The sequence below is a fragment of the Lissotriton vulgaris genome, chromosome 1_1 (assembly GCF_964263255.1).
Source record: "Lissotriton vulgaris chromosome 1_1, aLisVul1.2, whole genome shotgun sequence".
Taxonomy (NCBI): Eukaryota; Metazoa; Chordata; class Amphibia; order Caudata; family Salamandridae; genus Lissotriton; species Lissotriton vulgaris.
Genome location: NC_141685.1, coordinates 1,627,937,817 through 1,627,960,610, shown reverse-complemented (window position 1 = coordinate 1,627,960,610; position 22,794 = coordinate 1,627,937,817). Strand labels below are relative to the sequence as shown.

The window sequence follows — 22,794 nt, the reverse complement described above, 5'->3', positions numbered from 1 at the left end:
TGTTTTGTCTTCCTGAAATCTTTTGTCCTATCTATGTAGTACAATAGAGCTCTTTTGACGTCTAGTGTGTGGAGCATTCTCTCTGCCACTGAGTCTGGATTCTGGAAGAACACTGGCAGTTCTATAGTTTGATTCATATGGAACTGTGAAACTACTTTAGCAGAAACTTATGGTTAGTGCGTAGTACCACCCTGTTGGAGTGAATCTGTATGAATGGCTCTTGGATAGTTAGTGCTTGAAGTTCACTAACTCGTCGTTGCGATGTGATTGCTATTAGGAAAGCCACTTTCCACATTAAGAATTGTATCTCGCATGAGTGTAGAGGCTCAAAAGGTAGACCCATCAGTCTGGTAAGGACCACATTCAGGTTCCATACAGGTGCCGGTGGGTGTCTGGGAGGAATAACTCGTTTGTGTCCCTCCAGAAAAGCTTTGATGGCAGGCACTCTGAAAAGTGAGAGATGCTGCCTGTTTTCGAGATAAGCTGCTATTGCGGATAAATGTATACGTATGGAAGCATAGGCTAGATTGCATTTGTATAGATGTAATAGATAACAGATGATGTTGTGAGTAGATGCATCTAGCGGATTAATGTCGTTGTTGGCACAATAAATGACAAATCGCTTCCATTTCGCCGCATAACATACTCTAGTTGTGGGCCTTCTTGCCTCCCTTACGATATCCATACAGTCAGGAGGCAGGTTGAGGTAGCCAAATTCTAGGACCTCAGGAGCCAGATCGCCAGGTTGAGCTGTTGAGGATCTGGATGCTGAATGTCGCCATGGCTCTGCGTCAAAAGTCTGGGTGTGAGTTGTAGCCTTTGATGCGGTACCACGGAGAGTTCTAGAAACGTGGTGTACCATGGTTGGCGTGCCCACGTTGGAGCAACCAGGATGAGAGTCGTCGAGTGTTGCCTCAGTTTGCGTGCCACTAGCGGTATTAGCGGTGCTGGGGGAAAAGCGTACGCAAATATGCCTGACCAGTTCATCCATATCGCATTTCCCTGCGACTGTGGGTGTGGGAACCTGGCGGCAAAGCTTTGGCATTTCACGTTTTCCCTTGTGGCGAATAGGTCTATCTCTGGATGACCCCACTGCTGGAAATACGGTTGGAGTACTGATTGATGTATCTCCCACTCGTGCATTTGGTGGCTGTGCCTGCTGAGCAGGTCCGCCATCTGATTGTCCTTGCCTGGGAGGTTTTCTGCCATGAGGAATATGTTTCTCTGAATGGCCCACTTCTACATGCTCTGAGCCAGATGAGACAACTGTGGAGTGTGTGTACCTCCCTGCTTCTGTATGTAGTACATGGCAGTCATGTTGTCCGTCCGGATCAACACTACTTTGTTGCACAAATGTACTTTGAATGCTTTCATTGCCATGAAGATTGCCATCAGTTCTAGAAGGTTGATGTGCATCTTTTTCTGCTGTGTTGTCCATAGTCCCTGCGCTGTGTAGTGGAGTACATGAGCTCCCCATCCCTGGAGAGATGCGTCCGTCGTCAGTATTATCTGTGGCACAGGCTCTTGGAACGGTCGGCCCCTGCAAAGGTTTTGTGGGTTCCACCAATGCAGAGAGCTGTATGCACGACTGGTCACCAACACTAGGTCTTTCAATTGTCCGTGAGCCTGATTCCACTGACGTGCTAAGCACTCCTGAAGCGGACGCATGTGTAGTCTCGCGAGTGGGACTATGAAGATGCAGGAGGCCAACATGCCTATCAACTGCATGAACACTCGTGCTGGAAGCGAGTGTTGTGGTTGAATTTCCGTATCAGCAATTGCATGGTGTTGATCCACACTGAATTTGGCTGTGCTTTGGCTGCCAGAGTGTCTATTGTCGCGCCCAAGTACTGCCGTACGTGGGCGGGTTGAAGGTGGGACTTTGGATAATTCAGTGAAAACCCCAGATTGTGAAGAAGGTGAATGGTGTGGGACATGTGGGTGGCACATTGCTGGGCCGACTTTGCTTGGATAAGCCAGTCGCCCAGATAAGGGTAGACGTGAACGTTCTGTCTCCGTAGGTGTGCAGCCACTGTCGCTAGGCACTTGGTAAACACCCTGGGTGCTGTTGTTACTCCGAAAGGGAGGACTTTGAACTGATAATGCTGATCCTGAATGGTAAATCTGAGATATTTTCTGTGTGACGGGTGTACCGGTATATGGAAATATGCATCCTTTAGATCTAGTGTTGCGAGGAAATCTCCCTGACTGAGTAACGGTAGAACCTGCTGTAATGTGAGCATGTGAAAATGTTCTGACAAGATGTATTGGTTTAGGGGCCTGAGGTCCAGTATGGGTCTGAGGGACCCGTCCTTTTTTGGGATCAAGAAGTACAGCGAGTACACCCCTGTACCTTTTTGTTCTACAGGCACAAGCTCTATGGCTCCTTTTTGCAGCATGCTGACTACCTCTTGCTACAATAACTGTATATGCTCTGTGGTCATAGGACGGTGTCTTGGGGGTATGTTGGGTGGAGTGGATGTTAACTCCAGACAATAACCGTACTGGATAAGCTGCCTCACCCACCTGTCTGTAGTGATGGATTTCCAGACCGGCAGGAACTGTTGTAGTCTCCCCCCGACCGGTGTTATATGGTCGGGGGGTAGTGACAAGACGTCACTGTTTGTTCGTGGCGGAGGATCGGGAGTTGTTGTTTCCACGACCTCTGCCCTTGGTGCTGTTTCCACGATAGCCACCCCTATTGTTCTTGTTGTAGGTGGTCTGCGTGCCTCCTTTACTGTACTGTGTCTGCTGGGACACCTGGCCTCTGGAAGCTCCTCTATTGTTGGAGCGACGAAAAGAACCACCCCTGAACTGCTGCGACTGTAGAGCCCCCATAGACTTCGCAGTCTCTGTGTCCTTTATAATTTTTTGTAAGGTGGTGTCCACTTCTGGGCCAAAAAAGTAATCAGGGTTAACTGGCTGATTGAGTATGGTGGTTTGTATCTCAGGCTTGAAGCTGGAGATTCTCAGCCAGGCATGTCTTCGTAAAACATAACGCTTGTATTAATAGCCATGGCTGCAGTGTCTGCTGCGTCTAGCGCACACTTAATAGATGCGTTGGATATAAGTTTTCCTTCTTGTATTAGCATTTCTGCTGCCTCCTTATACTCATCTGGCAAGTGTTGTAACAGGGTCTCAAGTGTATCATAATGAGCCCTGTCGTATCTGCCTAAGAGTGCCTGTGTGTTGGAGATGCGCCAGACATTGGCCGCTTGAGCCGCCACCCTTTTCCCTGAGGCTTCTAGCACTTAAGATTCCTTGTCAGGGGGAGGAGCATCACCCGTGGTCTGCGCGTTCGCGCTTTTACGAGCATTTGAAACAACCAGAGAGTCCAATGGCAACTGTCCCCTGATATATGTAGGGTCCACAGGTGTTGGTTTGTATTTTTTTTCAATCCTGGGGTTTACCACTCTTGCCCTTGTGGTCTCCTTAAAGATGTCTCCAGCGTGTTTCAGGACACCTTTTAGCATGGGTAGAGTCTTGACAGTTCTCTCTGAGGTTGAGAAGGTGTCAAATAAAAAGTCCTCTTCAATAGGGTCAGCAAGGAGCTGGACATCGTGATTTTTTGCTGCCCTCTCAATAAGCGCGTTAAACGCAGCCGTGTCTTCTGTAGGTGAGTTTTTAACAGCATAGATATGACTGTCAGGGGCATTTTGTGGCTCCCTGGGTCAACAGTGTCTGTCGAGGGTTCAGTGTGGTCTTCTGGATCAGTGTCTACAGGATAACTGTAATCCTCATTGTCACCATCCCCTACATCCACATCTGAATGTGTGGGTGAAAAAGGAGCAGGTTCTTGTCCATATTGTTGTAGAGGTTCAAAAAGAAGAGGTGAAGTTGCAGAATCCCTTTTTTTCTTTAATGGAATTTTATACGACTCCATAGGCTGTTCTGGGGCGATCTTTCGCTTGTAAATGGAAAGTCTACTAGTCTCAGCGTCGATGAAGTGCCTCGACTGATCTTCCTGCAGAGGCTGTCGATGCTTTGTGGCCCCTTCAGTAGTTGTAGGCTTTTGTCCCATGGACACCTTCTTGGCCGCCTCAACGCCCGTCTTAGGGGCGAACGCCTTAGGTGTCACCGGCAGCGGCAGTATAAACTTAATCGGTGCAGACGCCTTTGGAGTTTTACTGACTGTCTTTGGGGGTGGAGTGGCCTTCGGTCCGACAGCTATAGCTTGCTCCTTAATGCGCTGCAGCAAGTCCGACACCTGCTTTGAAAAAGAGGCGGATGGTTGTGTTGACTCGACGGGTTCCTTGGAGCCACTGCTTGTTTTGGCCTCGAGGTCTTTGCTGACCTTTGCTTTGTCGAGTCGACGTTTAGGATCGAGAACGTTCTGTGTTTCGAGTCCTTTGTTTGTGTCTACGGTCTTTGGTGCCGACTTCTTTGGGTCGATGTCCTTGACCTTCTTCTTTGGTGCCCCGGCCTTCGGCTCGACACCCTTTAGCTACCTCTCCGGGTCGATAGCACTCTTTTGTTTCGTCGGAGCTGATGGTTCAGAAGCCTTCGATCCGACCAAAGTAAGTTGTACTTTCAGTTTCGATTTTGTTCCGGTGCTTTCGGTTTTGTAGTCACCGATGTTTTTTGTTTCGATTTCGATCGATCAACCGATGGCTCTTTTGAATTGTCCGTAGCCGGGCCTTGAAGCGAGGCTCTAAAACTATGCGTTTGATCTTGGGTAAGGCCTTGTGGCAATCCCTCGACCTGAGCCTTATAGAGTGTTTTAGTCTCGGCCCCCATACCAACGGTTGGGCCTAGCTCCTCGCTCGAGCTATCTTCTACGGCCCCAAAGGCCTCATCGTCGTCTCCTACCTCGTCGACGATGTCTTCATTTTCGACCATCTCCTCATCCTCTGCGTCATAACTGGAGTCAATCTCTGATGCAGGATCCGACAGGTTCCCTTGAACCTCCTGCTCGACTCCCTCATCTTCCTCAGCATCGAAGATGTTCACCGGGTCAGGTGCCGTCTGCTGGGCTTCCTTCCGCGCCGCTCGTCGAAGGCGAAGTGTTTTCTTGGATTGGAACCGCGAACAAGCCATACAGCTGGCTTCATCGTGATACGGAGACAGGCACTTGTTGCACACCGGGTGGACATCGATGTGAGGATACTTGGAGTTGCAAACGGGACATCTCTTGAATGGGCTCCGTTCCATCATCGATTGTCGATAAGGCCTCTGGCATCGACCGGGCCTTTAGTGCTGAATAGCCGCGCGGCTCTTCTTGACGTCCGGCTCGAGGATTGAGCTGGAACGAGTACTCGGCACCGATCGCAAAGACAATACCGACGATACCTAGAGGCCTTTTGGCCAAATATAAAGTTTTCTATTGATTCCGAACTTGAGTTAACAAATATACATCTGAACCCAATGGCGGAAAAAAACAATCTGAGGATGGAGAGGATGCCCATGAGCACTGTAGTCCAGGGGAGGAGCCACCTATCTCGTGATACTTCGAAGACTCTTCCAGGACAACAATGTGCAATCATCCGGACCCAACACTAGGCGTCGATCAATGCACAGATATGAATTCAGCAGCCCACATGCCTCGAACATCCAAGATATCACTTGTGTGTTATTTGTATGTTTGGTGCTGCAAAACGGCAGACGTTATTTTCTAGGACCGATGTTCATTAATTTAACATTCAGTACGCTTTGGGTGCCCGTTTATTTTGCCCACAAACCACCACCCTAATATTAAAAGGTTTGCAATAGGATCCATCAATTTTTTAAAAACCTTTTTGGATATTTATTAGGAATGTTATTGTTACTTCTGTTTTGTGATATTTGTTACTTTTAAACAGGCTTATATGTTCTCTAAAAGTTTCAGGACATTCTTAATTCTCCTAGCACTGTGTATGGGCACGGCGCCTACCCCCAGTACTAAGGCTAAAAACCTGGGAGTACAGTGGGATGATAACTTATCCTTTCTGCTCCACATTCAACAGGTGGTCGGAGGATGTTTAAGTAAATTGAGAAACTTACCGAAATTTCTCCGGCTTTTGCCGGAGGGATGCCGTAAAACGGTAATCCATGCTATGGTCACCTCAAGGCTGGATTATGCCAACGGTTTATATTTGGGCCTCCCGAAATACCTGATTCAACGGCTACAAACCGTTCAAAATGCGGCTGCGAGACTGGCAACGCGTATTCCATTTATGCAACGTGTCTCTCCGCATTTGTATAGACTACACTGGCTTCCGGTAGCTAGCAGAATTAAATTTAAGGCCCTAACCCTGGCATTTAGAGCCTTACTTGGAACCTGTCCCTACTACCTTAAGGCCCGCCTTCCCAGATATGCTCAGTCGAGACATCTCCGCTCTAACTCCATGCTCCAACTCTGTGTCCCCCGAGTTAGGCGTGCTCGGATAGGGGGCAGGACCATCTCTGCCAGCGTGACGAAGCTATGGAACACTCTACCGCTGGTTATACAGTTGGCACCATCTGAAGCCACTTTCAGGAAGCTACTGAAAACGTGGCTCTTTGAGTAATGAGCGTCCTTTCCCTCTTCCGCATTATGCGTTTGCTTGCAATGCACACTTAGCGCCGGGACACCTCCTCCGAGGTAACTGCACACGCTTTATAAAACTCTGTATTATTACTATTATTATTATTTTGCACTTTGCTCTTTTATAAGATTGTTTTAATTTCCCTTTGTATTTTGCACAGTATTGTTGGCAGATGGTATTAAGTAGGCTGCACTGTACAAAGGAAAGTTATTTATGCATTACATAATGGAGGAAATGGATTGAGAACTTAGTTTTTTTAAATTATGATTGTATATATGATTAATGTATTATCTGCAGTTGTAGAATTATGTGGACTTACGTTGGAGTTCTGTACCATAATAAAATGTACTTACTAGAATGACCAATATCTCTCCATTTACCTGCAGGGTAGTGTGCAGCTCACATTTTTTGTTATAGTAAAAGGACATAAAATGTGTTTTTTTTTTCTGTAACAGATTTTGGTGTTTTTTGAGACTAAGAAAAAGCATTGTTTAACAAGTTACTTACCTTTGGTAACGCTGTTTCTTGTAAAGATTATCTAACGGCCGATTCCTCACCTTAGAATATTCCTCAAGCGATCTCAGGTTGATTTGGAAAATCTTAAGCATTACCTTTACACGGCAGTAGGTGGACTCAGTAGGATCGAAGTCGGAAATGTCGATGCAGTGCACCACATACGTGCCAACCTGTCAGGCTGACATCCGCTTCTTTTGGGACTACTTCCATGCCAAAACCGAGGAACCATGTAAAAACAATGTTTGAACAGTGTGCTGTGTCTAGTGGGATCTTTTAGGTGAAGAGCCCGGTTCACAGAACAGGGAGAATTGTTGAGGAATATGCAGTTATATAGAGTTCTCTGCCAGAAAAATTGTTACCGAAGGTAAGTAACTTCTAAGCGCAAAATCCTCACCTTGGAACAGATAACGAGGCAATACCTCCCTGAAGGTAGGTCTGCGAACTGGCTTAAGACAAAAAGTCTTGAAGGATAGAGAGGGTGGAATGCCAGTCTCCACTGACCTGACTGTCCTAGCAGTAGTGCTTCAAGAACATGTGAAATGACGCCCACGTAGCAGTTTGGCAGATGTCCAGGTCAGGTATCCTGCATGCTAAAGCAGTAATAGTGGCCTTGGTGGAATCTACCCGCAAGCCCTCAGGAGGCTTCTTTGCAGCGAGTGCGTAGCAGGTTTTAATAATGAGCACAATCCATCAAGAGGTGGTGCTTTCTGCACCGCCTTGCCTTTCTTTGCCCTGGGAAACCCAATGTATAGTCGATCATCCACCTGGTGTTCTCTGGTGTGAACGATATAAAAAGAGAGGAACTTTTTTTGGGTCCAAACGGTGATAACTCTCCTCCTCCTTGGATGAATGAGGGGGAGAAAATAAAGTGAGTAGTGTAATGTTCTGAACTACATGAAAAGGAGAACTCACCTTCCGCAGAAACGAGCCACGAGTCCGGAGAACCAGTTTGTCTGGGTAGAAGCTGTTGTATGGAGGGTAGACGAACAGAGCTTGAAGCTTGTTAACCCTCCTGGTCAATGTAATGGCAGTGGAAAAGACTGTTTTTAGAGACAACAGCCACAAAGGGCAACTGTGCAAGGGCTTAAATGGGGCACACATCACGAATGTCAAGAGTAGATGAGATCCCAATGTGGTATTACAAAGGGAGGAGGAGGAGGAAAAATATGCTGTACACCCCATTGAAACCTCTTGACTTGAGCAGAGAAGGTTGGTCCTGAAGTCGCAGGAAAGCCGATACAGACAACATATAACCTTTAACAATGCCCAGAACATACAATACTACATCTGACAAAGACACCGAAATGGGATCCACCTGACATATGGAACACAAACCACACATTTATGCCAATGGAAGGAGTATAGTGTCTTGTTGGAGAGATGTCTGGCTGCCAAGTTGACATCACAGACCTCAGTAGGGAGCTCAAACACACTCCACTATTTCCACACAATCTCCAGGCATGAAGGTCGAAAGAGGCGAGATTTGTATGCAGGACCCTGCCACGTTGCTGCAACAGAAGGTCCAACCTGAGAGGCGGCCTGATTGGAGGACTTATTCTCTGGCTCAGGATATCAGAGTTCTCCGTGCCCAAATCAGACACACAAGAATGAAATGAGCCCCTTCGGTCCTGATCTTCTTGATCGCTCGAGGGCAGGAATGGTATCGGCGGAAAGGCTGCAGGAGTCCTCAGGTCCACTTGAGTCAGAATATGTCTCCAAGCAGGACCCGCCTAAGAAACTCCAGCGTGCAGAACTGCTGACATTGCCTTGTTCTCGCCAGTGGTGAACAGATCGAGCCAAGATTCTCCTTATTCTTGGAAGAGGTCAATGGCCACCTCCTGGCAAAACTACCATTTGTGATCCATAAGGCATTAATGACTTAGCTCATCTAGCCTGGCATTTAAAGAGTCTGCCAGGTGCTCTAATACTAGGAAAGTGACCTGGCGCTCTAGCCAAGTCCAAAGGCACAAAGCCTTCTGCACAGGGTCCATGACCACACTCTGCCCAGTTTATTACAATACCACACGGCATTGGTGTTGACCCTGAACACCTGCACCAGCCTTCCCTTAATGGACAGAAGGGAGGCTTTCAATGCCAAGCAGATGGTCTCAACTCCAGGAGATTGATGTGGAGATTACACTCCACCAGAGAACAGACTCCTCTGATCTCCACCTCTCCTACATGACTGCCCTAACCCAGGAATGACACATCGGTCACTACGGTAAGCTCAACAACTTATTTTCATGCTTCCTCAACTTAGAAAAGGATGCCTTGGACCAGAATGACGAGCGTCTGTGGTAGTGGCTCCAGGAACAGCCCAGAGATCTTACTCAGGAAAGGTAATGGTATGCGGCATTCTTTTGCTGTGCTGCCAGGAGCTCCATCACATGCCTGCTGATCGCCTTGGGAGGAAGGACTTGCACTCGGCGCAGACCTAGGGGTCGTGATCTGATCTCAGGCACCAGTGGCAAACCAATTGAGGATTCAAAACCAAAATTTGTCTCTGACAGTCCCCATAAGGTTTAAAATGCATAGGTTTATAAGGGGACATGTTCCCTAAGCAGCCTAGGAGTACATGCTCGAAAAAGGGTCGACAAAATGTCAAACAAATGGTCCAAAAATTACAGCGGTAGATCTCCAGATCCGCGTTATTGATGCAGAAAAATGTCAGCATGGTAAGGTTGTGTTTTTGTGGCACTGCAATGTCACTTCTGATACAGACGACGCCAAGCCAACCAACGCCACGTACCAGCAAGCAGAGGTACTGCTCAAGGTTTTCCAGATCCAGTCTGATGCCTGGGGAGTATCAGAAGGTGAGGAACCAGTGGTCGAAAGATGTCAGAAAAATTAACTTAGCAAATGATATCCTTAGTTTAAAAACAAAAAAGTCAGCTTTAACAGCGTTCAGTCTAAAACTATGGGATTTGTCACAGATTAAATGTTCCTGGTTGACAAGCAGTAATCTGGGTTTGTAGTATTTGATAGCAGTTTTGGGGGGGGGGGGGGGGGGGAATGAGACTCGCATGAGTTGATACAAAGCTTGGTTTTATTTTTCATGGCCTTCATAAGACCATTCGAAAAAAAACATAGGCAATTCATTTTGACAAGCAGATTCAGTATGGGACACTCACAATGTGCAAATGTGCGGTAGCATTCAATTCGCCCTGGGTGAATCTTTAGGAGCACAGTTCACATTAATATGCAGTATAACAAGTGGGTGAAAACATAACACTTTGGTGCAAAATCACATTTAGCAGGAGGGCAGAAACACTTTCAAGGGCAAAATCTCTCAACACAAAAAGATGCGGTAGTAAGAGGTCATATTTGGTGAAAATGGTGAGCATCAGCAAGACATCACAGTTGGCTGGCAACCTAACAGGGGAAAACTATTGGTGCATTATCTGCTTGAGTGTGCATACATTGTTGGGAGTACAAATCACAATTTGGTGCAAAATCACATTTAGGTGCCAAGTAGGTAGCATTGAAGTATCACATTTAAAAGCATAAGTCGCATAAAAAACACAACATCACATTAAGGTGTGAAATCACTAATGGTGCAGCAGCAACAGAACTATGGACACACCTCTAGAAGCACAAATGTGTATCCACTGCAGTGGATGTATGCTTTGTTTCATGCCCATGGGTCCCAGTAGGCAGACTAACACACGTAATAGTAATTTACTGTAGGTTTATGGTGTTGATAACATGAGGTCAGGAAAATATCTAAAGCTATCTAATAACAAAACCCAAAGAGCAAGGGTCATTCCTTACCCTGGTATCTTTCCTACTTACTTGATGAAAGTTGTCGTCTTCACTGTTCTCCAGGTATAGGGCTCTAATATGGTTCTGGACGTCAGAGTAGAACATGGATTCCCAGAACTGCATGTTTGTCCAAACTAAGTGCTCCTGAACACAGCTGTAAGCAAACTGGGTGATTCCGGAAGTCAGCTTCTGCAAATTGGATAGACAAGTAACAAATGAGCAAAATACATCTGATTTGAGAAGGAAAATTTGTTCTACAGGTTTAAATGCCCAATTTTGGCATGCAAAACCAGTATTATCTAGATATTTAGCACTAAGAATGCCTCTAGTTCGGGAAACGTCACCAAAGCATGAAAAGGTACAAAGCACAATACAAACATGAGAAGAAATTAAGGATAAGGGGGAAACTCTTGCAACTGCAGCATCTGTAACCAATTTCATACAAGCAAGACTGTTCTTTATTTAGACAATGTAAGACACCCATTGTCAGCTGGATGTTACACAATTCCATCCAACTCAATATAGACAAAAGAGAGCCAATGATCACCCAGCTCATAGCTCTCCTGATCTTCATGCACTACTCATTTAAACCCCACTCCGTTCATATCCTTGTGTTTATTTTGTTCACCCTGAGTTGACATGGGTCACTTGCTCACTTTGCCATCGTATTCAAGCTAGCCTGGCTGATGAGGGGTGTTACCCCGAAAATCGGGCCCAGGATGCTCGTTTCCAGTCCAGTGAAGACCGGCTTCGCAGTTTAAGCTGGACTGTTCCCATGAGGCACAGGGTCAAGACCGATTTGCATATAGCTGGGTCTGAACTGGGGTGGCGAAGTGAGATGATAAACGATGATGGATTCAACCCAGATCTGTGACTGGGGGTGAGTGTCTGGAAAGTTTCAGCACTCCATCCATCATCTTCTTGTGTTTGCTTTGTTCGCCCTAAGTTAGCAGTGTATGCCCTGACGTGGGTCCCTGGCTCACTTTGCCACTGATTCAATCTGGCCTGGGTGATGAAGGGTGTTACCCAGAGATCGGTCCCAGAACAATGATGGATTCAACCAAGATCTGTGACGGGGGGGGTGAGTGTCTGAAAAGATTCAATGCTATGTCCATCATCTCCTTGAGTTGGCTTGGATCAGAGTTATGTCAGATGCCTGTTGCTGCATATTTACGTGCACCCAAAGTCTTTCACTCTGTACAATAGAGTCTTTTTACAATGCATAATTTGAAAAAGTACTTCTTGTGATCAAGTCAAACTAGGGTGATCAGCCCAAGGATAAGTGGTGTTGCACTGTGGGGAAAAACAGAAGGGTGTTCCTTCCATCACATTCTGCTTGCCCACATTCTCCAAACTATTTTCACAGGGATGAACTCAAACGAGTTTTAAGCGTTGCATAATCAACTATTGCTTAAATTCGGTTGGTCATGGTTTAGGAAGCTGGCTCTGTATATACCATACCAAAATGAGGTATAGTGGAAACCCAAATGTAGGCAGAGGTAAAAGTAGATAGCACCTTACTCTCTATTTGTGGTAGTGTGGGCGAGCAGTAAGACTTTATCAGAGGGTAGTAGTGTTAAGCATTTGTTGTACACACTCAGGCAGCAAATGATGTCACACACTCAAAGACTGAACTCAGACCAATTTGTTTGTATCAAAAATGTTATTACATTATTTAATTTCTAGAACCAAGCCAAGCCTGGTGAGGGAAGTGAAATAAATGCTTTGCAAAATCTTATGAATTACAGTTGAATATAGGTTCAAATGCAGTACAGTAAATGACAGGTAAAGCAATGTTTAAAATAAATAAATTTGTATTTGTAAAGCGCAAACTACTCACCCTTACTGGTCTCAAGGCGCTGGGGGCCGTCGTGGAAATGAAGTGAGCTATTGCCTGAGTCACATAGTGCTGAACTAAGCTTCCGCCGGAGCCGGGGATCAAACCGTGAACCCTGTGCTCCAACGCCAGCTGCCCTGGTTGCTGTACCACACCTCTCCATGTTTAGAACTTACTTTTCAATCACTTTACAGATTACTTTGTACATTACTTTTAAGATTACTTTTTCTACTCATTTGATATGCCTAGCTAGCACACTGTAACATTTCCTAGAGAAAAGGTAAGTAAAACAGGTTTGGTACATTTGCAGGTCTTCCATGTTTCATACAAACCAACTAAATGAAGTTAACGGTTTGCAGGTCAGTACAAGTTTGTGGGAGTTGATATTCTGGGGTTAGAACCAAGGTTCCCCCAGGGTCAAGGATGCACTCTTGAAACACACTCAGCAGCACTAGGGCGGCCGTGTGCAGAGTGCTGAGGCCCAATGTTATCCAATTGGGGATAGGGGGCCTCCAGTTGTTGGCTGCTAACGAGTAGCCCACTGGGTTGTGGGAGCAAAGCTCCTGGGGTTAGGCTCAGGGCAAAGGGGGATCTGAGTTTAATCCAAACCAACTAAATGAAGTTAACGGTTTGCAGGTCAGTACAAGTTTGTGAGAGTTGGTATTCTGGTGTTAGAACCAGGGTTCCCCCAGGGTCAAGGATGCACTCTTGAAACACACTCAGCGGCACTAGGGCGGCCGTGTGCAGAGTGCTGAGGCCCAATGTTATCCAATGGAGGATAAGGGGTCTCCAGTTGCTGTCTGCTAACGAGCAGCCCACTGGGTTGTCGGAGCAAAGCTCCTGGTGTTAGGCTCAGGGCAAAGGGGGATCCGAGTTAGCATCCAAAATACACACACAGCAGCGGCTGGGTGCAGGTTGCAGTTTTGGTGTCGGTTGCCCTGTTGTTTTCAATGGGGAATCTCCGGTTGCAACAAAGACTGCAGGCTCGGGGATGAAGATCTTCTGGAGGTGACCACCCATTGGAGAGGTAAGTTGGGATGCCTGGGGATGCTGGGACACCCTGGGCCGCCCTGGGTTGTTGGGTGCAGGTATGTCTTTAGGCGTTGGATTTTTCTTAAAAGCTCCAGTGGCGGTCGGGGGATCCCCCAGAAAAGGGCGGCAGGCTTCACTTGGAGATACGAGGCAGGTCAGACATCACCAGATCTCAAGTAAGGATAGCAGGGAAGACCTTCTCGTGCTGTTGGGCCACTCGAACTCGGGCAGTAGGCGTTGGGTGCAGATTTGTGACTTTGGCTGGGGCCTGAGCCAGTGGGTGAGCAAATCCAGTGCTCAGTGGAGACAAAGTCTTTGGCTTGGAAGGCAGGGCAGGTCCTTTAGTTTCTTGAGGCTGCTGGCTGCCAGACACACCAGGATTTCGCTGGAGCAGGTTCGAGGTGGGGACAGGCCGGTAGGGCTGGGGCCGAGTGAGTGGGCATCCTCCTCTTCGTAGTTTCAGCACTGCTTCTTCAGTCCATCTTCTCTTCTTCTTGTCGATTCTTGTCTGAGGAGGCAAGGTTCAGGGTTGCCCCTAAATACTAGATTTAGGGGTGTTACAGGTAAGTAAATGTTGGGACCAATGGGTCCCTTCCTTGGGGGGGTACACCCCTATTATACCAACCTCCAGTGGGAGGCGGGCATATGCCTCACTCTGGTTGGCTGTGTCCCCTCATCTACAGGATGGCAGGGACTGAGAGTTGTGCTTCACCTTCTCTCCCCTACTTAAGGGATGGGGTTGGCAAAGGTGGGCACGCCTCTTTTCCTTACTTGGTTTCCCCGCTGATTTTCCCACCAGAAGTGGGGGTTGGGTGTGTCAGAACAGGAGGGGGCCAGTTGATGGAAGCAGCAAAGGCCTAGGGTAGCTCACAAAGGCGGCAAGCCTTTGAAGCTTCCCCTTCGTGGACCCTGCCCATCCTGGGGGGGGAGGTTTGGCACCTCGTCCCAGGATGTGCATTGTTTCAGACCCCCGAGAGCAGCAGGCTCTCGACCCAGGAGTCCAGAAAAATGTCTGGTGGTGGCAGCTGGCGAGCAGCCACTCAGCCTGGACACTAGTATTAGGTCGTTTTTCAGGGGGCATGTCTAAGATGCCCTATGAGTGCATTTTTTATCAAATCCCACACTGGCATCAGTGTGGGTGTAATGTGCTGAGAAGTTTGATACCAAACTTCCCAGTTGTCAGTAAAGCCATTATGGTGCTGTGGAGTTCGTAATGATAAACTCCCAGCACCATATACACTTAATGGCATTACTGCACTTACAATGTCTAAGAATTGGCTTAGACTCTGTAGGGGTACAGGGTTCATGCACCTGTACCCTCACCACTGGTATACTGCACCCAGCTAGAGGGTTGGCTGACCTATGCTAGGGCAGTGGGTTGTAGGCATTGCACACAGGGATGGTTGTGTGCCATGTCGACTCTTCATTTTGTTCTGCCCCAAAACACGCAGCCTGCAATGGCAGTGTGTGTGTGTGTGTGTGTTTAGTGGTACAACGCCTCTAGGGGAGGGGGCACAATAAGTGCTGCAGCCCTTAGAGGCATTCTCTGGCAACGTTGCCCTTGGTACCTATGATACCATTTACAAGGGACTGACCTGTGGCCAAAGAGTGCCAACTGGGTTTTGTTTTAATGCAGTTTTAGGGAAAAACATAGGCCCTGGGTACCTGCTTGGCAGGAACCCAGGGTACACTCAGTCAAAGTACATCAGAAGTTTGACAAAAAGTGGAGGCAACCATGCAAAAAGACGGCATTTTCTTACACAGGGTCAGTAAAGAAATACGCAAACCACACGCAAATATTGTTCTTCAATCCTTGGTGCAGATATTAAAGATCAGCCAGGTCAGAGAAAGCCATGAAGAACATGTTGATATTGCAGTGGTTACGGAACACGTCTGAACCCAATGGAAAAAAAACACAATCTAAAGGTGAAGTTGGTACTCGTGTGTTGAGGACTACAGGAGGAGTCACACAGTACCATACAAACATATTTAACAAATGTACTTCAACAATGACTAATGTTCACACAAATAATTCCATCATCTAAATGGATTTATCGTTACGAACTATAGAAGCCAATCAATACTACCTCAAATTCCAAATAGTAAAACAAATCTTCGTTGTGGTGGGTCAGCCAAAAATAAGCACTCTTTAAAAGAGTGCTTAACAAGCAGACTGATCCATGTATTAAAGAAAAGCAGGTATTCATTTTTAGGTCTCGCACCTGGCGACGCAGCGCAAAGCGCTGGCGCCAGCGAGACCTATAGTCATCGACTATGCTTTCAAGGGCTTGCAAGGGAGACCGGAGATGGGCACGCGCAGGCTGCAGGTCGGACTAGATAAGTGAACGCACGCGTTCACCACGTACAGTTACGTGCTGTGCCCATCTCCTGTCTCCCTTGCAAACCTCCTGCAGTTACTTTCACTTTCCCTCCCCCCTCTGCTGTCGGCCCCACGGCCCGTCAATTCGCCCCGTAGTGCTCCCTTCTGCCATAACAGCACACCAGCACAATTGCATTTTCTTTGCACCATTAAGACCGGCTCCCCGGTCCGACCAAGCTCCCCCTCCCCCCACAAAGAGGAAACATGCAAACTCACCCGGTGTGGCGGCTGGCTGCGGCGCGGTACTGGAGCACTCCAGCTCCTCCAAATTTCTGGCAGCACGATGTGGGTCTTCCTCCTTAGGCATAGGAGCTCCGCACTGCTATCTGCTCCTCTCCCGGAACTTCAGCTCCCGCACTCCACTTCCTCTTTGGTGCCGGGGCTCCCTCTTAATCACGGGAGCCCCAGAAGGGGACAGGCGCTGCATACGCCATTCACGCACGCGAGCCACAGGGCACGCGAAATGTAACATTTACCGCGCGGCCAGCCCATGCCCTCCCAGGTCTCCTCCCCGCCCGGATGTGGAGCTCCGCCTGCTTTCTATTTTGTCGTTCCCTGCCTCCCGAGGCTGAGACAGGGCTGTGAGCTGCCTGTTCGTGCTTAATGTTCTCGCACGCCAGTGGAAAGTGACCAATTTTACAGGAACGTCTAATCCCCGAGAAAAAATTCTGGAAAACTTTAACTTTAAATTCCTCAATACTTTTTTTATTTTTTTTACTTGTATAGTGTGTTTGTACAAATATCGTTAGCCCTGTTAAATATGTCAGTTCACACTTTCTTTCCGCGCAATTGTAATAATTTTATTTTCGCTTATCCATTTCATACCTGTTTGCTTCTGCTTGATTTGTTCATATGCCATTTAATTAATTATGATTTGGTTTGCCCATATCAGTAATTTCGTCGAAATGCGTGTTTAGCCTTGTAGATTTGATATCGCCTGGACCTGTTTGGGAGTTGTTTGATGGCCTTGATTTAATGCTGTATGGCAATCAACATTCTGAACAGGTGCACCACCTAGGCTGGGATATTAAAGCGCCTGCATTCAACACCTTTTCGAAGGAGTGACACCTGTGTGATGGTCATGAACATATTACTTCACCTGTGGCTGTGTTCCTCCAGTCAGTGATGACCTTCTGGGTGAAATAATCACTTCTCGATATGTGGTAAATCGAAGAACCAACATAAACTTTACCATTTTGAAAATGTCCCAAAACAGAGCTAAAATTGGGGAGAAGAAATACTCGAGTGACCCACAAATTATTGCTCAAGGCGTGGAAGAGGAGTGGTGCTACCAGGGGCATAGCTTTAAAATCACAGTCTGATTGCCAATTTATATATTTATTAACAAAAAATGTGCTGCCAATAATTTGGGAACAAGGACATATGTGACAGTAAATGTGTTCTAACTAAATTGGCCACAAAGAGGCTACATTAAAAACAAGCATTTGCTATGCAATAGGTCTCGCAACTGTAAGAGTTTGAGCTATTGGCATTGTAAATGGCAATGCCTTTTATTTACATGTTGGTGTTTAAAACATAAATGAAAGGCATTGTCATTTACAATGCCAATAGATTAAACTCTCGCAAATGCGAGACCTATTGCATTGCAAATGCTTGTTACAAAGGTTGTTATTCAACAGGGACCTTACACGGTCTGCCAAACATAAAGAAACATAAGAAACACAAAACAATTCCAAATGAGAATATGCTCTTCTAAAACGCATGTTTCACACCCTATCTTAAAAGGTTAATTAAGGAAGAGACATAAAAGTACTTCCAAATTATCTATGAAAAATTGGTCACTAGAATATTATTACAAGCAAAAACAAGTTCCAATCCAGGACATCAAAGTGAAGAACAACTTAACATTCCGGGTCATATACTGATCTCGAAAGGGAGCATGAAGGCAGTCTGCTGAGCATGTCTACTTTCACATTTATACCCTCCAATTAGAACGGACTACGGAGCCCAGGCAACAGAGATAAATAGAACAGCTTCAGTTGGTTATGTTTCAGTAAAACATAGAAGTAGTTTTCTGCTGTGTAATAGTACCATAGCCTTTTGAAACTATATAACAAATGCATTTTGCTTTAATCTACACGATGTTGATGGGAAGTGAAGTGTTCTCTGGATCTTTATGTGGACATTCTGGTGAGGACTTAGACCTGGGGTTCTAATAACTTCAAGGTAACCCTTTGAGCCATTTTGCTGCCTGTTCAATGGACAAAATGTTGGATTGTGTGCAGTAACTTCAATGTGATTATGGCACCAAATCATACAGGAATCACCCAATAAGAATATAGTGGAAATTAACTAGCTTACCTTGCATGTTCCTGAATGGCAGTGTAAGATGGAATGATCTCGTGTTGAGGACACCTGTAATTAAACTGCAGTGTTTGTAACTGCTGGAAGACTTTTTAAGAGGTACCCTGAGAAACACCATGCTTGGTCTGTGGTACAAGTGTAAACTGAACAAGTTAAAGTACACAAAACTCCAGATTCCGATGGATGTCACCTCTGAGAACTGCATTAACCCAAAAGGAGTGGAATAAGTATTGACCAGGAATATATTAGGTTGCCAGTTACCTTTCAAGGCTCAATATAGCAAATAGGCGTATTAAAACTCAACATGCAAAGCCAGACTTCCTCTATGTGGACTTTGGGTCTGAGCTAGATTAATCACATTAAACTTTAATAAGAATGCCTTTGGTAAACCTTCAAGAATTTAAAATGTAAAAATCACCTCAATTAATTTCAGCATTTGAGGGAAGAATTCTTAATATCCATGTTCCAGCAAGACAGCTCAACGACCAAGGGCATCCACATTTATTCAGGCAGTTCATCTGTTTCAATTTGTTTGCCTTAGTTATGACTTTGAGGTGGCTAATTTTAAATCTTGAACGATTATGGGTATCTGGTGTTTACTAGTAATTGCAAAGAACATACTCGACAAATTTGAATGCTGGATTACAAGTTGTTCACTAGAATATGGTCTGCAGAACAACATGAAGTTTCTTAAAGGCCTGGAGTTACAATACTCTGCAGGCATTATGCTAATAAATGTCTTGTTTTTTTCTTTATTCAAGATTAACCCCCCCCTCAGAGGATATCACTACTTTTAATTTAGAGTTGAAGTAAATGATAAAATACACCAAGAACATTCATAAGACAGAAAAGCACAGTCTTGCACAACTGGTAAGGAATATCAAGTGGTGTAACTCCAGTGAAAAAAAGACATTACTAGGTTTGTAAACTACTTAAAGTTGAGAACCCAATAAGCTGCTTCCGAACATCATATAAAAGATAAGAAGGTGGGTTCAAAGGACCGAAAGAAGTGGAAACCTTAACCTCCTAACTCACATAAAATGGACCAGGGCCCCTCCAAAATTGCAGAGTAACAGTAGGAGCTCGTCTAGCTTGGAGGCAGAAAGAAGCACATTTTCCCCAAACAAAAGGCTTTTAAGAAGACAATGACATTGAACAACCAGTGAAACAGTCCAGCTTGAACGACAAACAGCAGGGCTAGTTTCAAGGAGGCCTTATGAAAGTGTAAATAAAATATCTACCAGTACAAACCCTCACAAGAGGGAGTCTAGGGTGCAGTCCCTAAGTTCACAACTTGATTGAGGAAACAGGTAACCAAAATATCCCAAAAGCCCCAACAGTTGCAAAAACTATAAACATGGTATTTGTATGTAATGGCAACAAAAGAGGGCAACAACAAACAAATACTTTATAGACAAAGACAGACTGCAGCCTTTGCTTCGAGTTCAGGGGTCTCCAAACTTTCCTGTAATAAGAGCTACTTGTGTTCAATGAAAATCCTCTCTAGGTGCTAGTATTATTAGAGATCTAATGGTAACCAGACAAGATTACGTTAGTGGCCACCATATGCAAGACTGCCAGCAGTGATTGCCTCCATGCTTCAGGCATGGTTGCCAGCAGTAATGTAAAAATGCTTTGTCAATGTGGGATGTCTCTGCATGGGTAATACATTAACATAGCTACTCTGCATCTACCACCAAGTTAATAATATTAGTAACAGTCTCCCTAACATGGTTTGATTTGCATCACAGAAATATCAGCTTTAAATATATTTTGGAAATTTGTGGTGCCCCAGAAAGCAGGCAAGCAAAATGGCCGCACTCTAGGCATGCTCCAGCGCCGGAGCGAACAATCCCAAAACATTCACCATGCATGGCACACACCTTCTATAACCCTGGATGACCTGGTGATACAAGTGACATGCACTGCAACAGCTGATAACCAGAAGGCAGGAGCGCTTTAAGCCTATGGTAAATGCAGGTAAAGGGGATGGTCACGATGGCAGCTTCAAGTGACTACTGGATGGGAAAACCTGCGGCACCGGGAGGTTGCGTTGGCCTGAGATCACTGTACCATAATTGCAGCACTGGAGCATGCGCTGCAGAACTGAAGCATGCACTGCAGAGAGGTGGGGGCCAGCTGCGAGGGCGAGAGAACCTGGGCGAGGAGCAATCGTCGGTAGTGCTTTCTGGCTGATCTGCTTCCTTGGCGACAAATCTGGTCCACTAGGGGTGTATGATGTACGTGGGGCTTGAACGTTGGAAGGTGTCTACTGACATGGATGCATTAGACCTGCTCATGCCTCCCTCATGACAGGTGTTTAGGCGGGGGTTGCAACAAATGCACATCCTTGGCCGGGACTGGCAGTCATGCAGGACAACAATAAGTCACTACAAGGGACCTGTTGTGGGTTGGCTGGTGTAGAAGAAGGCATGCGGTTATACTAACACCCTGGCTTCCTGCATTCAGCGGCGGAGCCCTTACAGCTGCAAACGACTCTGGACCTCCTTGAGCACTAGAGTACACCCCCGAGCAAGCACAGAACCCATCAGCGAATAGCGCATTGAACTTAGAAGCAGTGGCAGAGACTGACTCAAGACAATCTAATCTGACACAGACCTAGGAGCCTGAGTGTTGGCGACGAAACCCTGGACCACCATATACTCGCCAACATGGCAAGGAAGATTTGATAATCCTCCTGCAAGACACTCTGAGATCCATAGACCAAAAAATGGACACACTCAATTTCCACATTGACAAGATAACGTATTAGCTCAAGAAACATGAAGATCACCTGAAGGAAGCATAGGAACGCACTGTCTGCTCCAAAGACAACGCAATTCACACAATGGAGAAAGTGCTTCAGATTATTGCATCCAAAAATTAGGTACTAGAGTTGCACTCACGCAGAAATATTCTCTGCATCTTGGAGGTCCCAGAGTTGGCCAATACTTGGAAGCTAAACTCAGTGCCCGAGTGCACACTGACATCCTTGTTTGGTACCAAAGGAATTCTCCAAGCTATTATTAGTGGAGCATGCACATAGATACCTTATGGAAAGACTGCCAGCGGGGGCTCAGTCCAGACCCATTATTCAACTACTATTATACTACCAGGACAGGGATATTGCACATAAGATAGCATGGAGAACCTGGAGCTGTTCTCTGATGGGAACTGTGTATGCCTATTCCTAGATTTCAGCAACAGTGTGATGAAAATATGCACTGATTTAACAGCAATTGATCAGGGACATGAAGCATCATGTGCTCCAAAACCAGCAGAAAATTCCTCAAGGCTCACACTGGAAAAAGATCAGAGAAATTACACAATAGCAGCCAATCACCACGCCAGTCCGCTGGGAGTGACAGTGTGATCAGATGATTGCACACGGGTTCCTGTTGGAAAGTGCCCCTTTTTGTAATGCCCTTCCCCCCACGTTTTGCCACTGGTACTGATGTTTTTCTACTGATGTGCCTAGGGTCCCTGCTATCTAGGCCCCACTGTCCATGCTCTTTCCCTAAAAAAAAGTAAACTGGTCTAATTGTAACACAATTGGCATACACTTTAGCACCCCTTGTAAGTCCCTAGGAAGTGGTACCCCTGGTATCTAGGGGTCCCACCTTGGATGTGCCTCCCCAAAAAAACTACCAGTGTCTAGTGTGCTAGCTGACCACAGATTAGTTTCTGATCCCTTACAGGTAAGAGCCCATGGTTTCTGAGGCCAGAAACAATGCCTGCTCTGGAGGAAGGTGTTCACACTTTTTCCATCAGGCGGGCTAGTAATTTAGCACATCAAGGCCAGGCGATTCAAAGCCCTTTACGGCATTGATATGTGACACCAGCATACCCAAGACATGGAAAATGCCACCCCGTGGCCTGAGGTCCATTTGAACCAAGACAGGTGGCAAATTAGTTATCCAAGTACACGCCTTCGCCTCCAGGCTAGTCACACCCCTAGGGTGGGTTACATGATGTGCTCCATGAAGGAAGGGTTCTACCATCTTGTTTTTGGTGGAATGAGGAACTCTAGGACAGGGTTAATGCCCCTCCCCAAAGGAAGTGGTCATATAGGGGGTGTAGTAGTTGTTGGCATCGGTTGCTACCCTTCACCCCCCTTAATGCCCCTAAAGTTAGCATTTAGGTGGCTCCCTGACAGCAGGAAACTGAGATTTGTCTGCCTGAAGAAGAAAGACGAAGATATGAAGACGTAAGAATTGTGGACCAGCATCAACTTTGGTGCAAAACTCTGCCTGACTGCTGCTCTCCTGACAATCACCGACTTGTCCCGAAGCAGAACAGCCTTCCCAAACCCTTGAAGGTCTGCCCAGCATTTCCTCGACTCAGCAACATCTCATGTGGAGTAGAGGAGTTACTCCCCAATACCAGCAAGCACTGATTTCAGCTGCCTGGTACACCGTTCTGTCGAACTCCGGGACCAC

The 22,794-nt window shown here is 46.2% G+C and overlaps 1 protein-coding gene across 8 annotated transcripts in view; it reads right to left on the bottom strand.

The window, feature by feature from the left end:
- SBF1 (SET binding factor 1) overlaps positions 1-22,794 on the bottom strand; it is a 1,591,024-nt gene that overhangs the window by 803,378 nt on the left and 764,852 nt on the right. For all 8 annotated transcript variants that reach the window (XM_086918836.1, XM_086918839.1, XM_086918838.1 and 5 more), the window contains exon 18: positions 10,812-10,970. In XM_086918836.1, the coding sequence (XP_086774962.1) occupies positions 10,812-10,970 (159 nt within the window). The remainder of the gene's footprint in view (positions 1-10,811; positions 10,971-22,794) is intronic.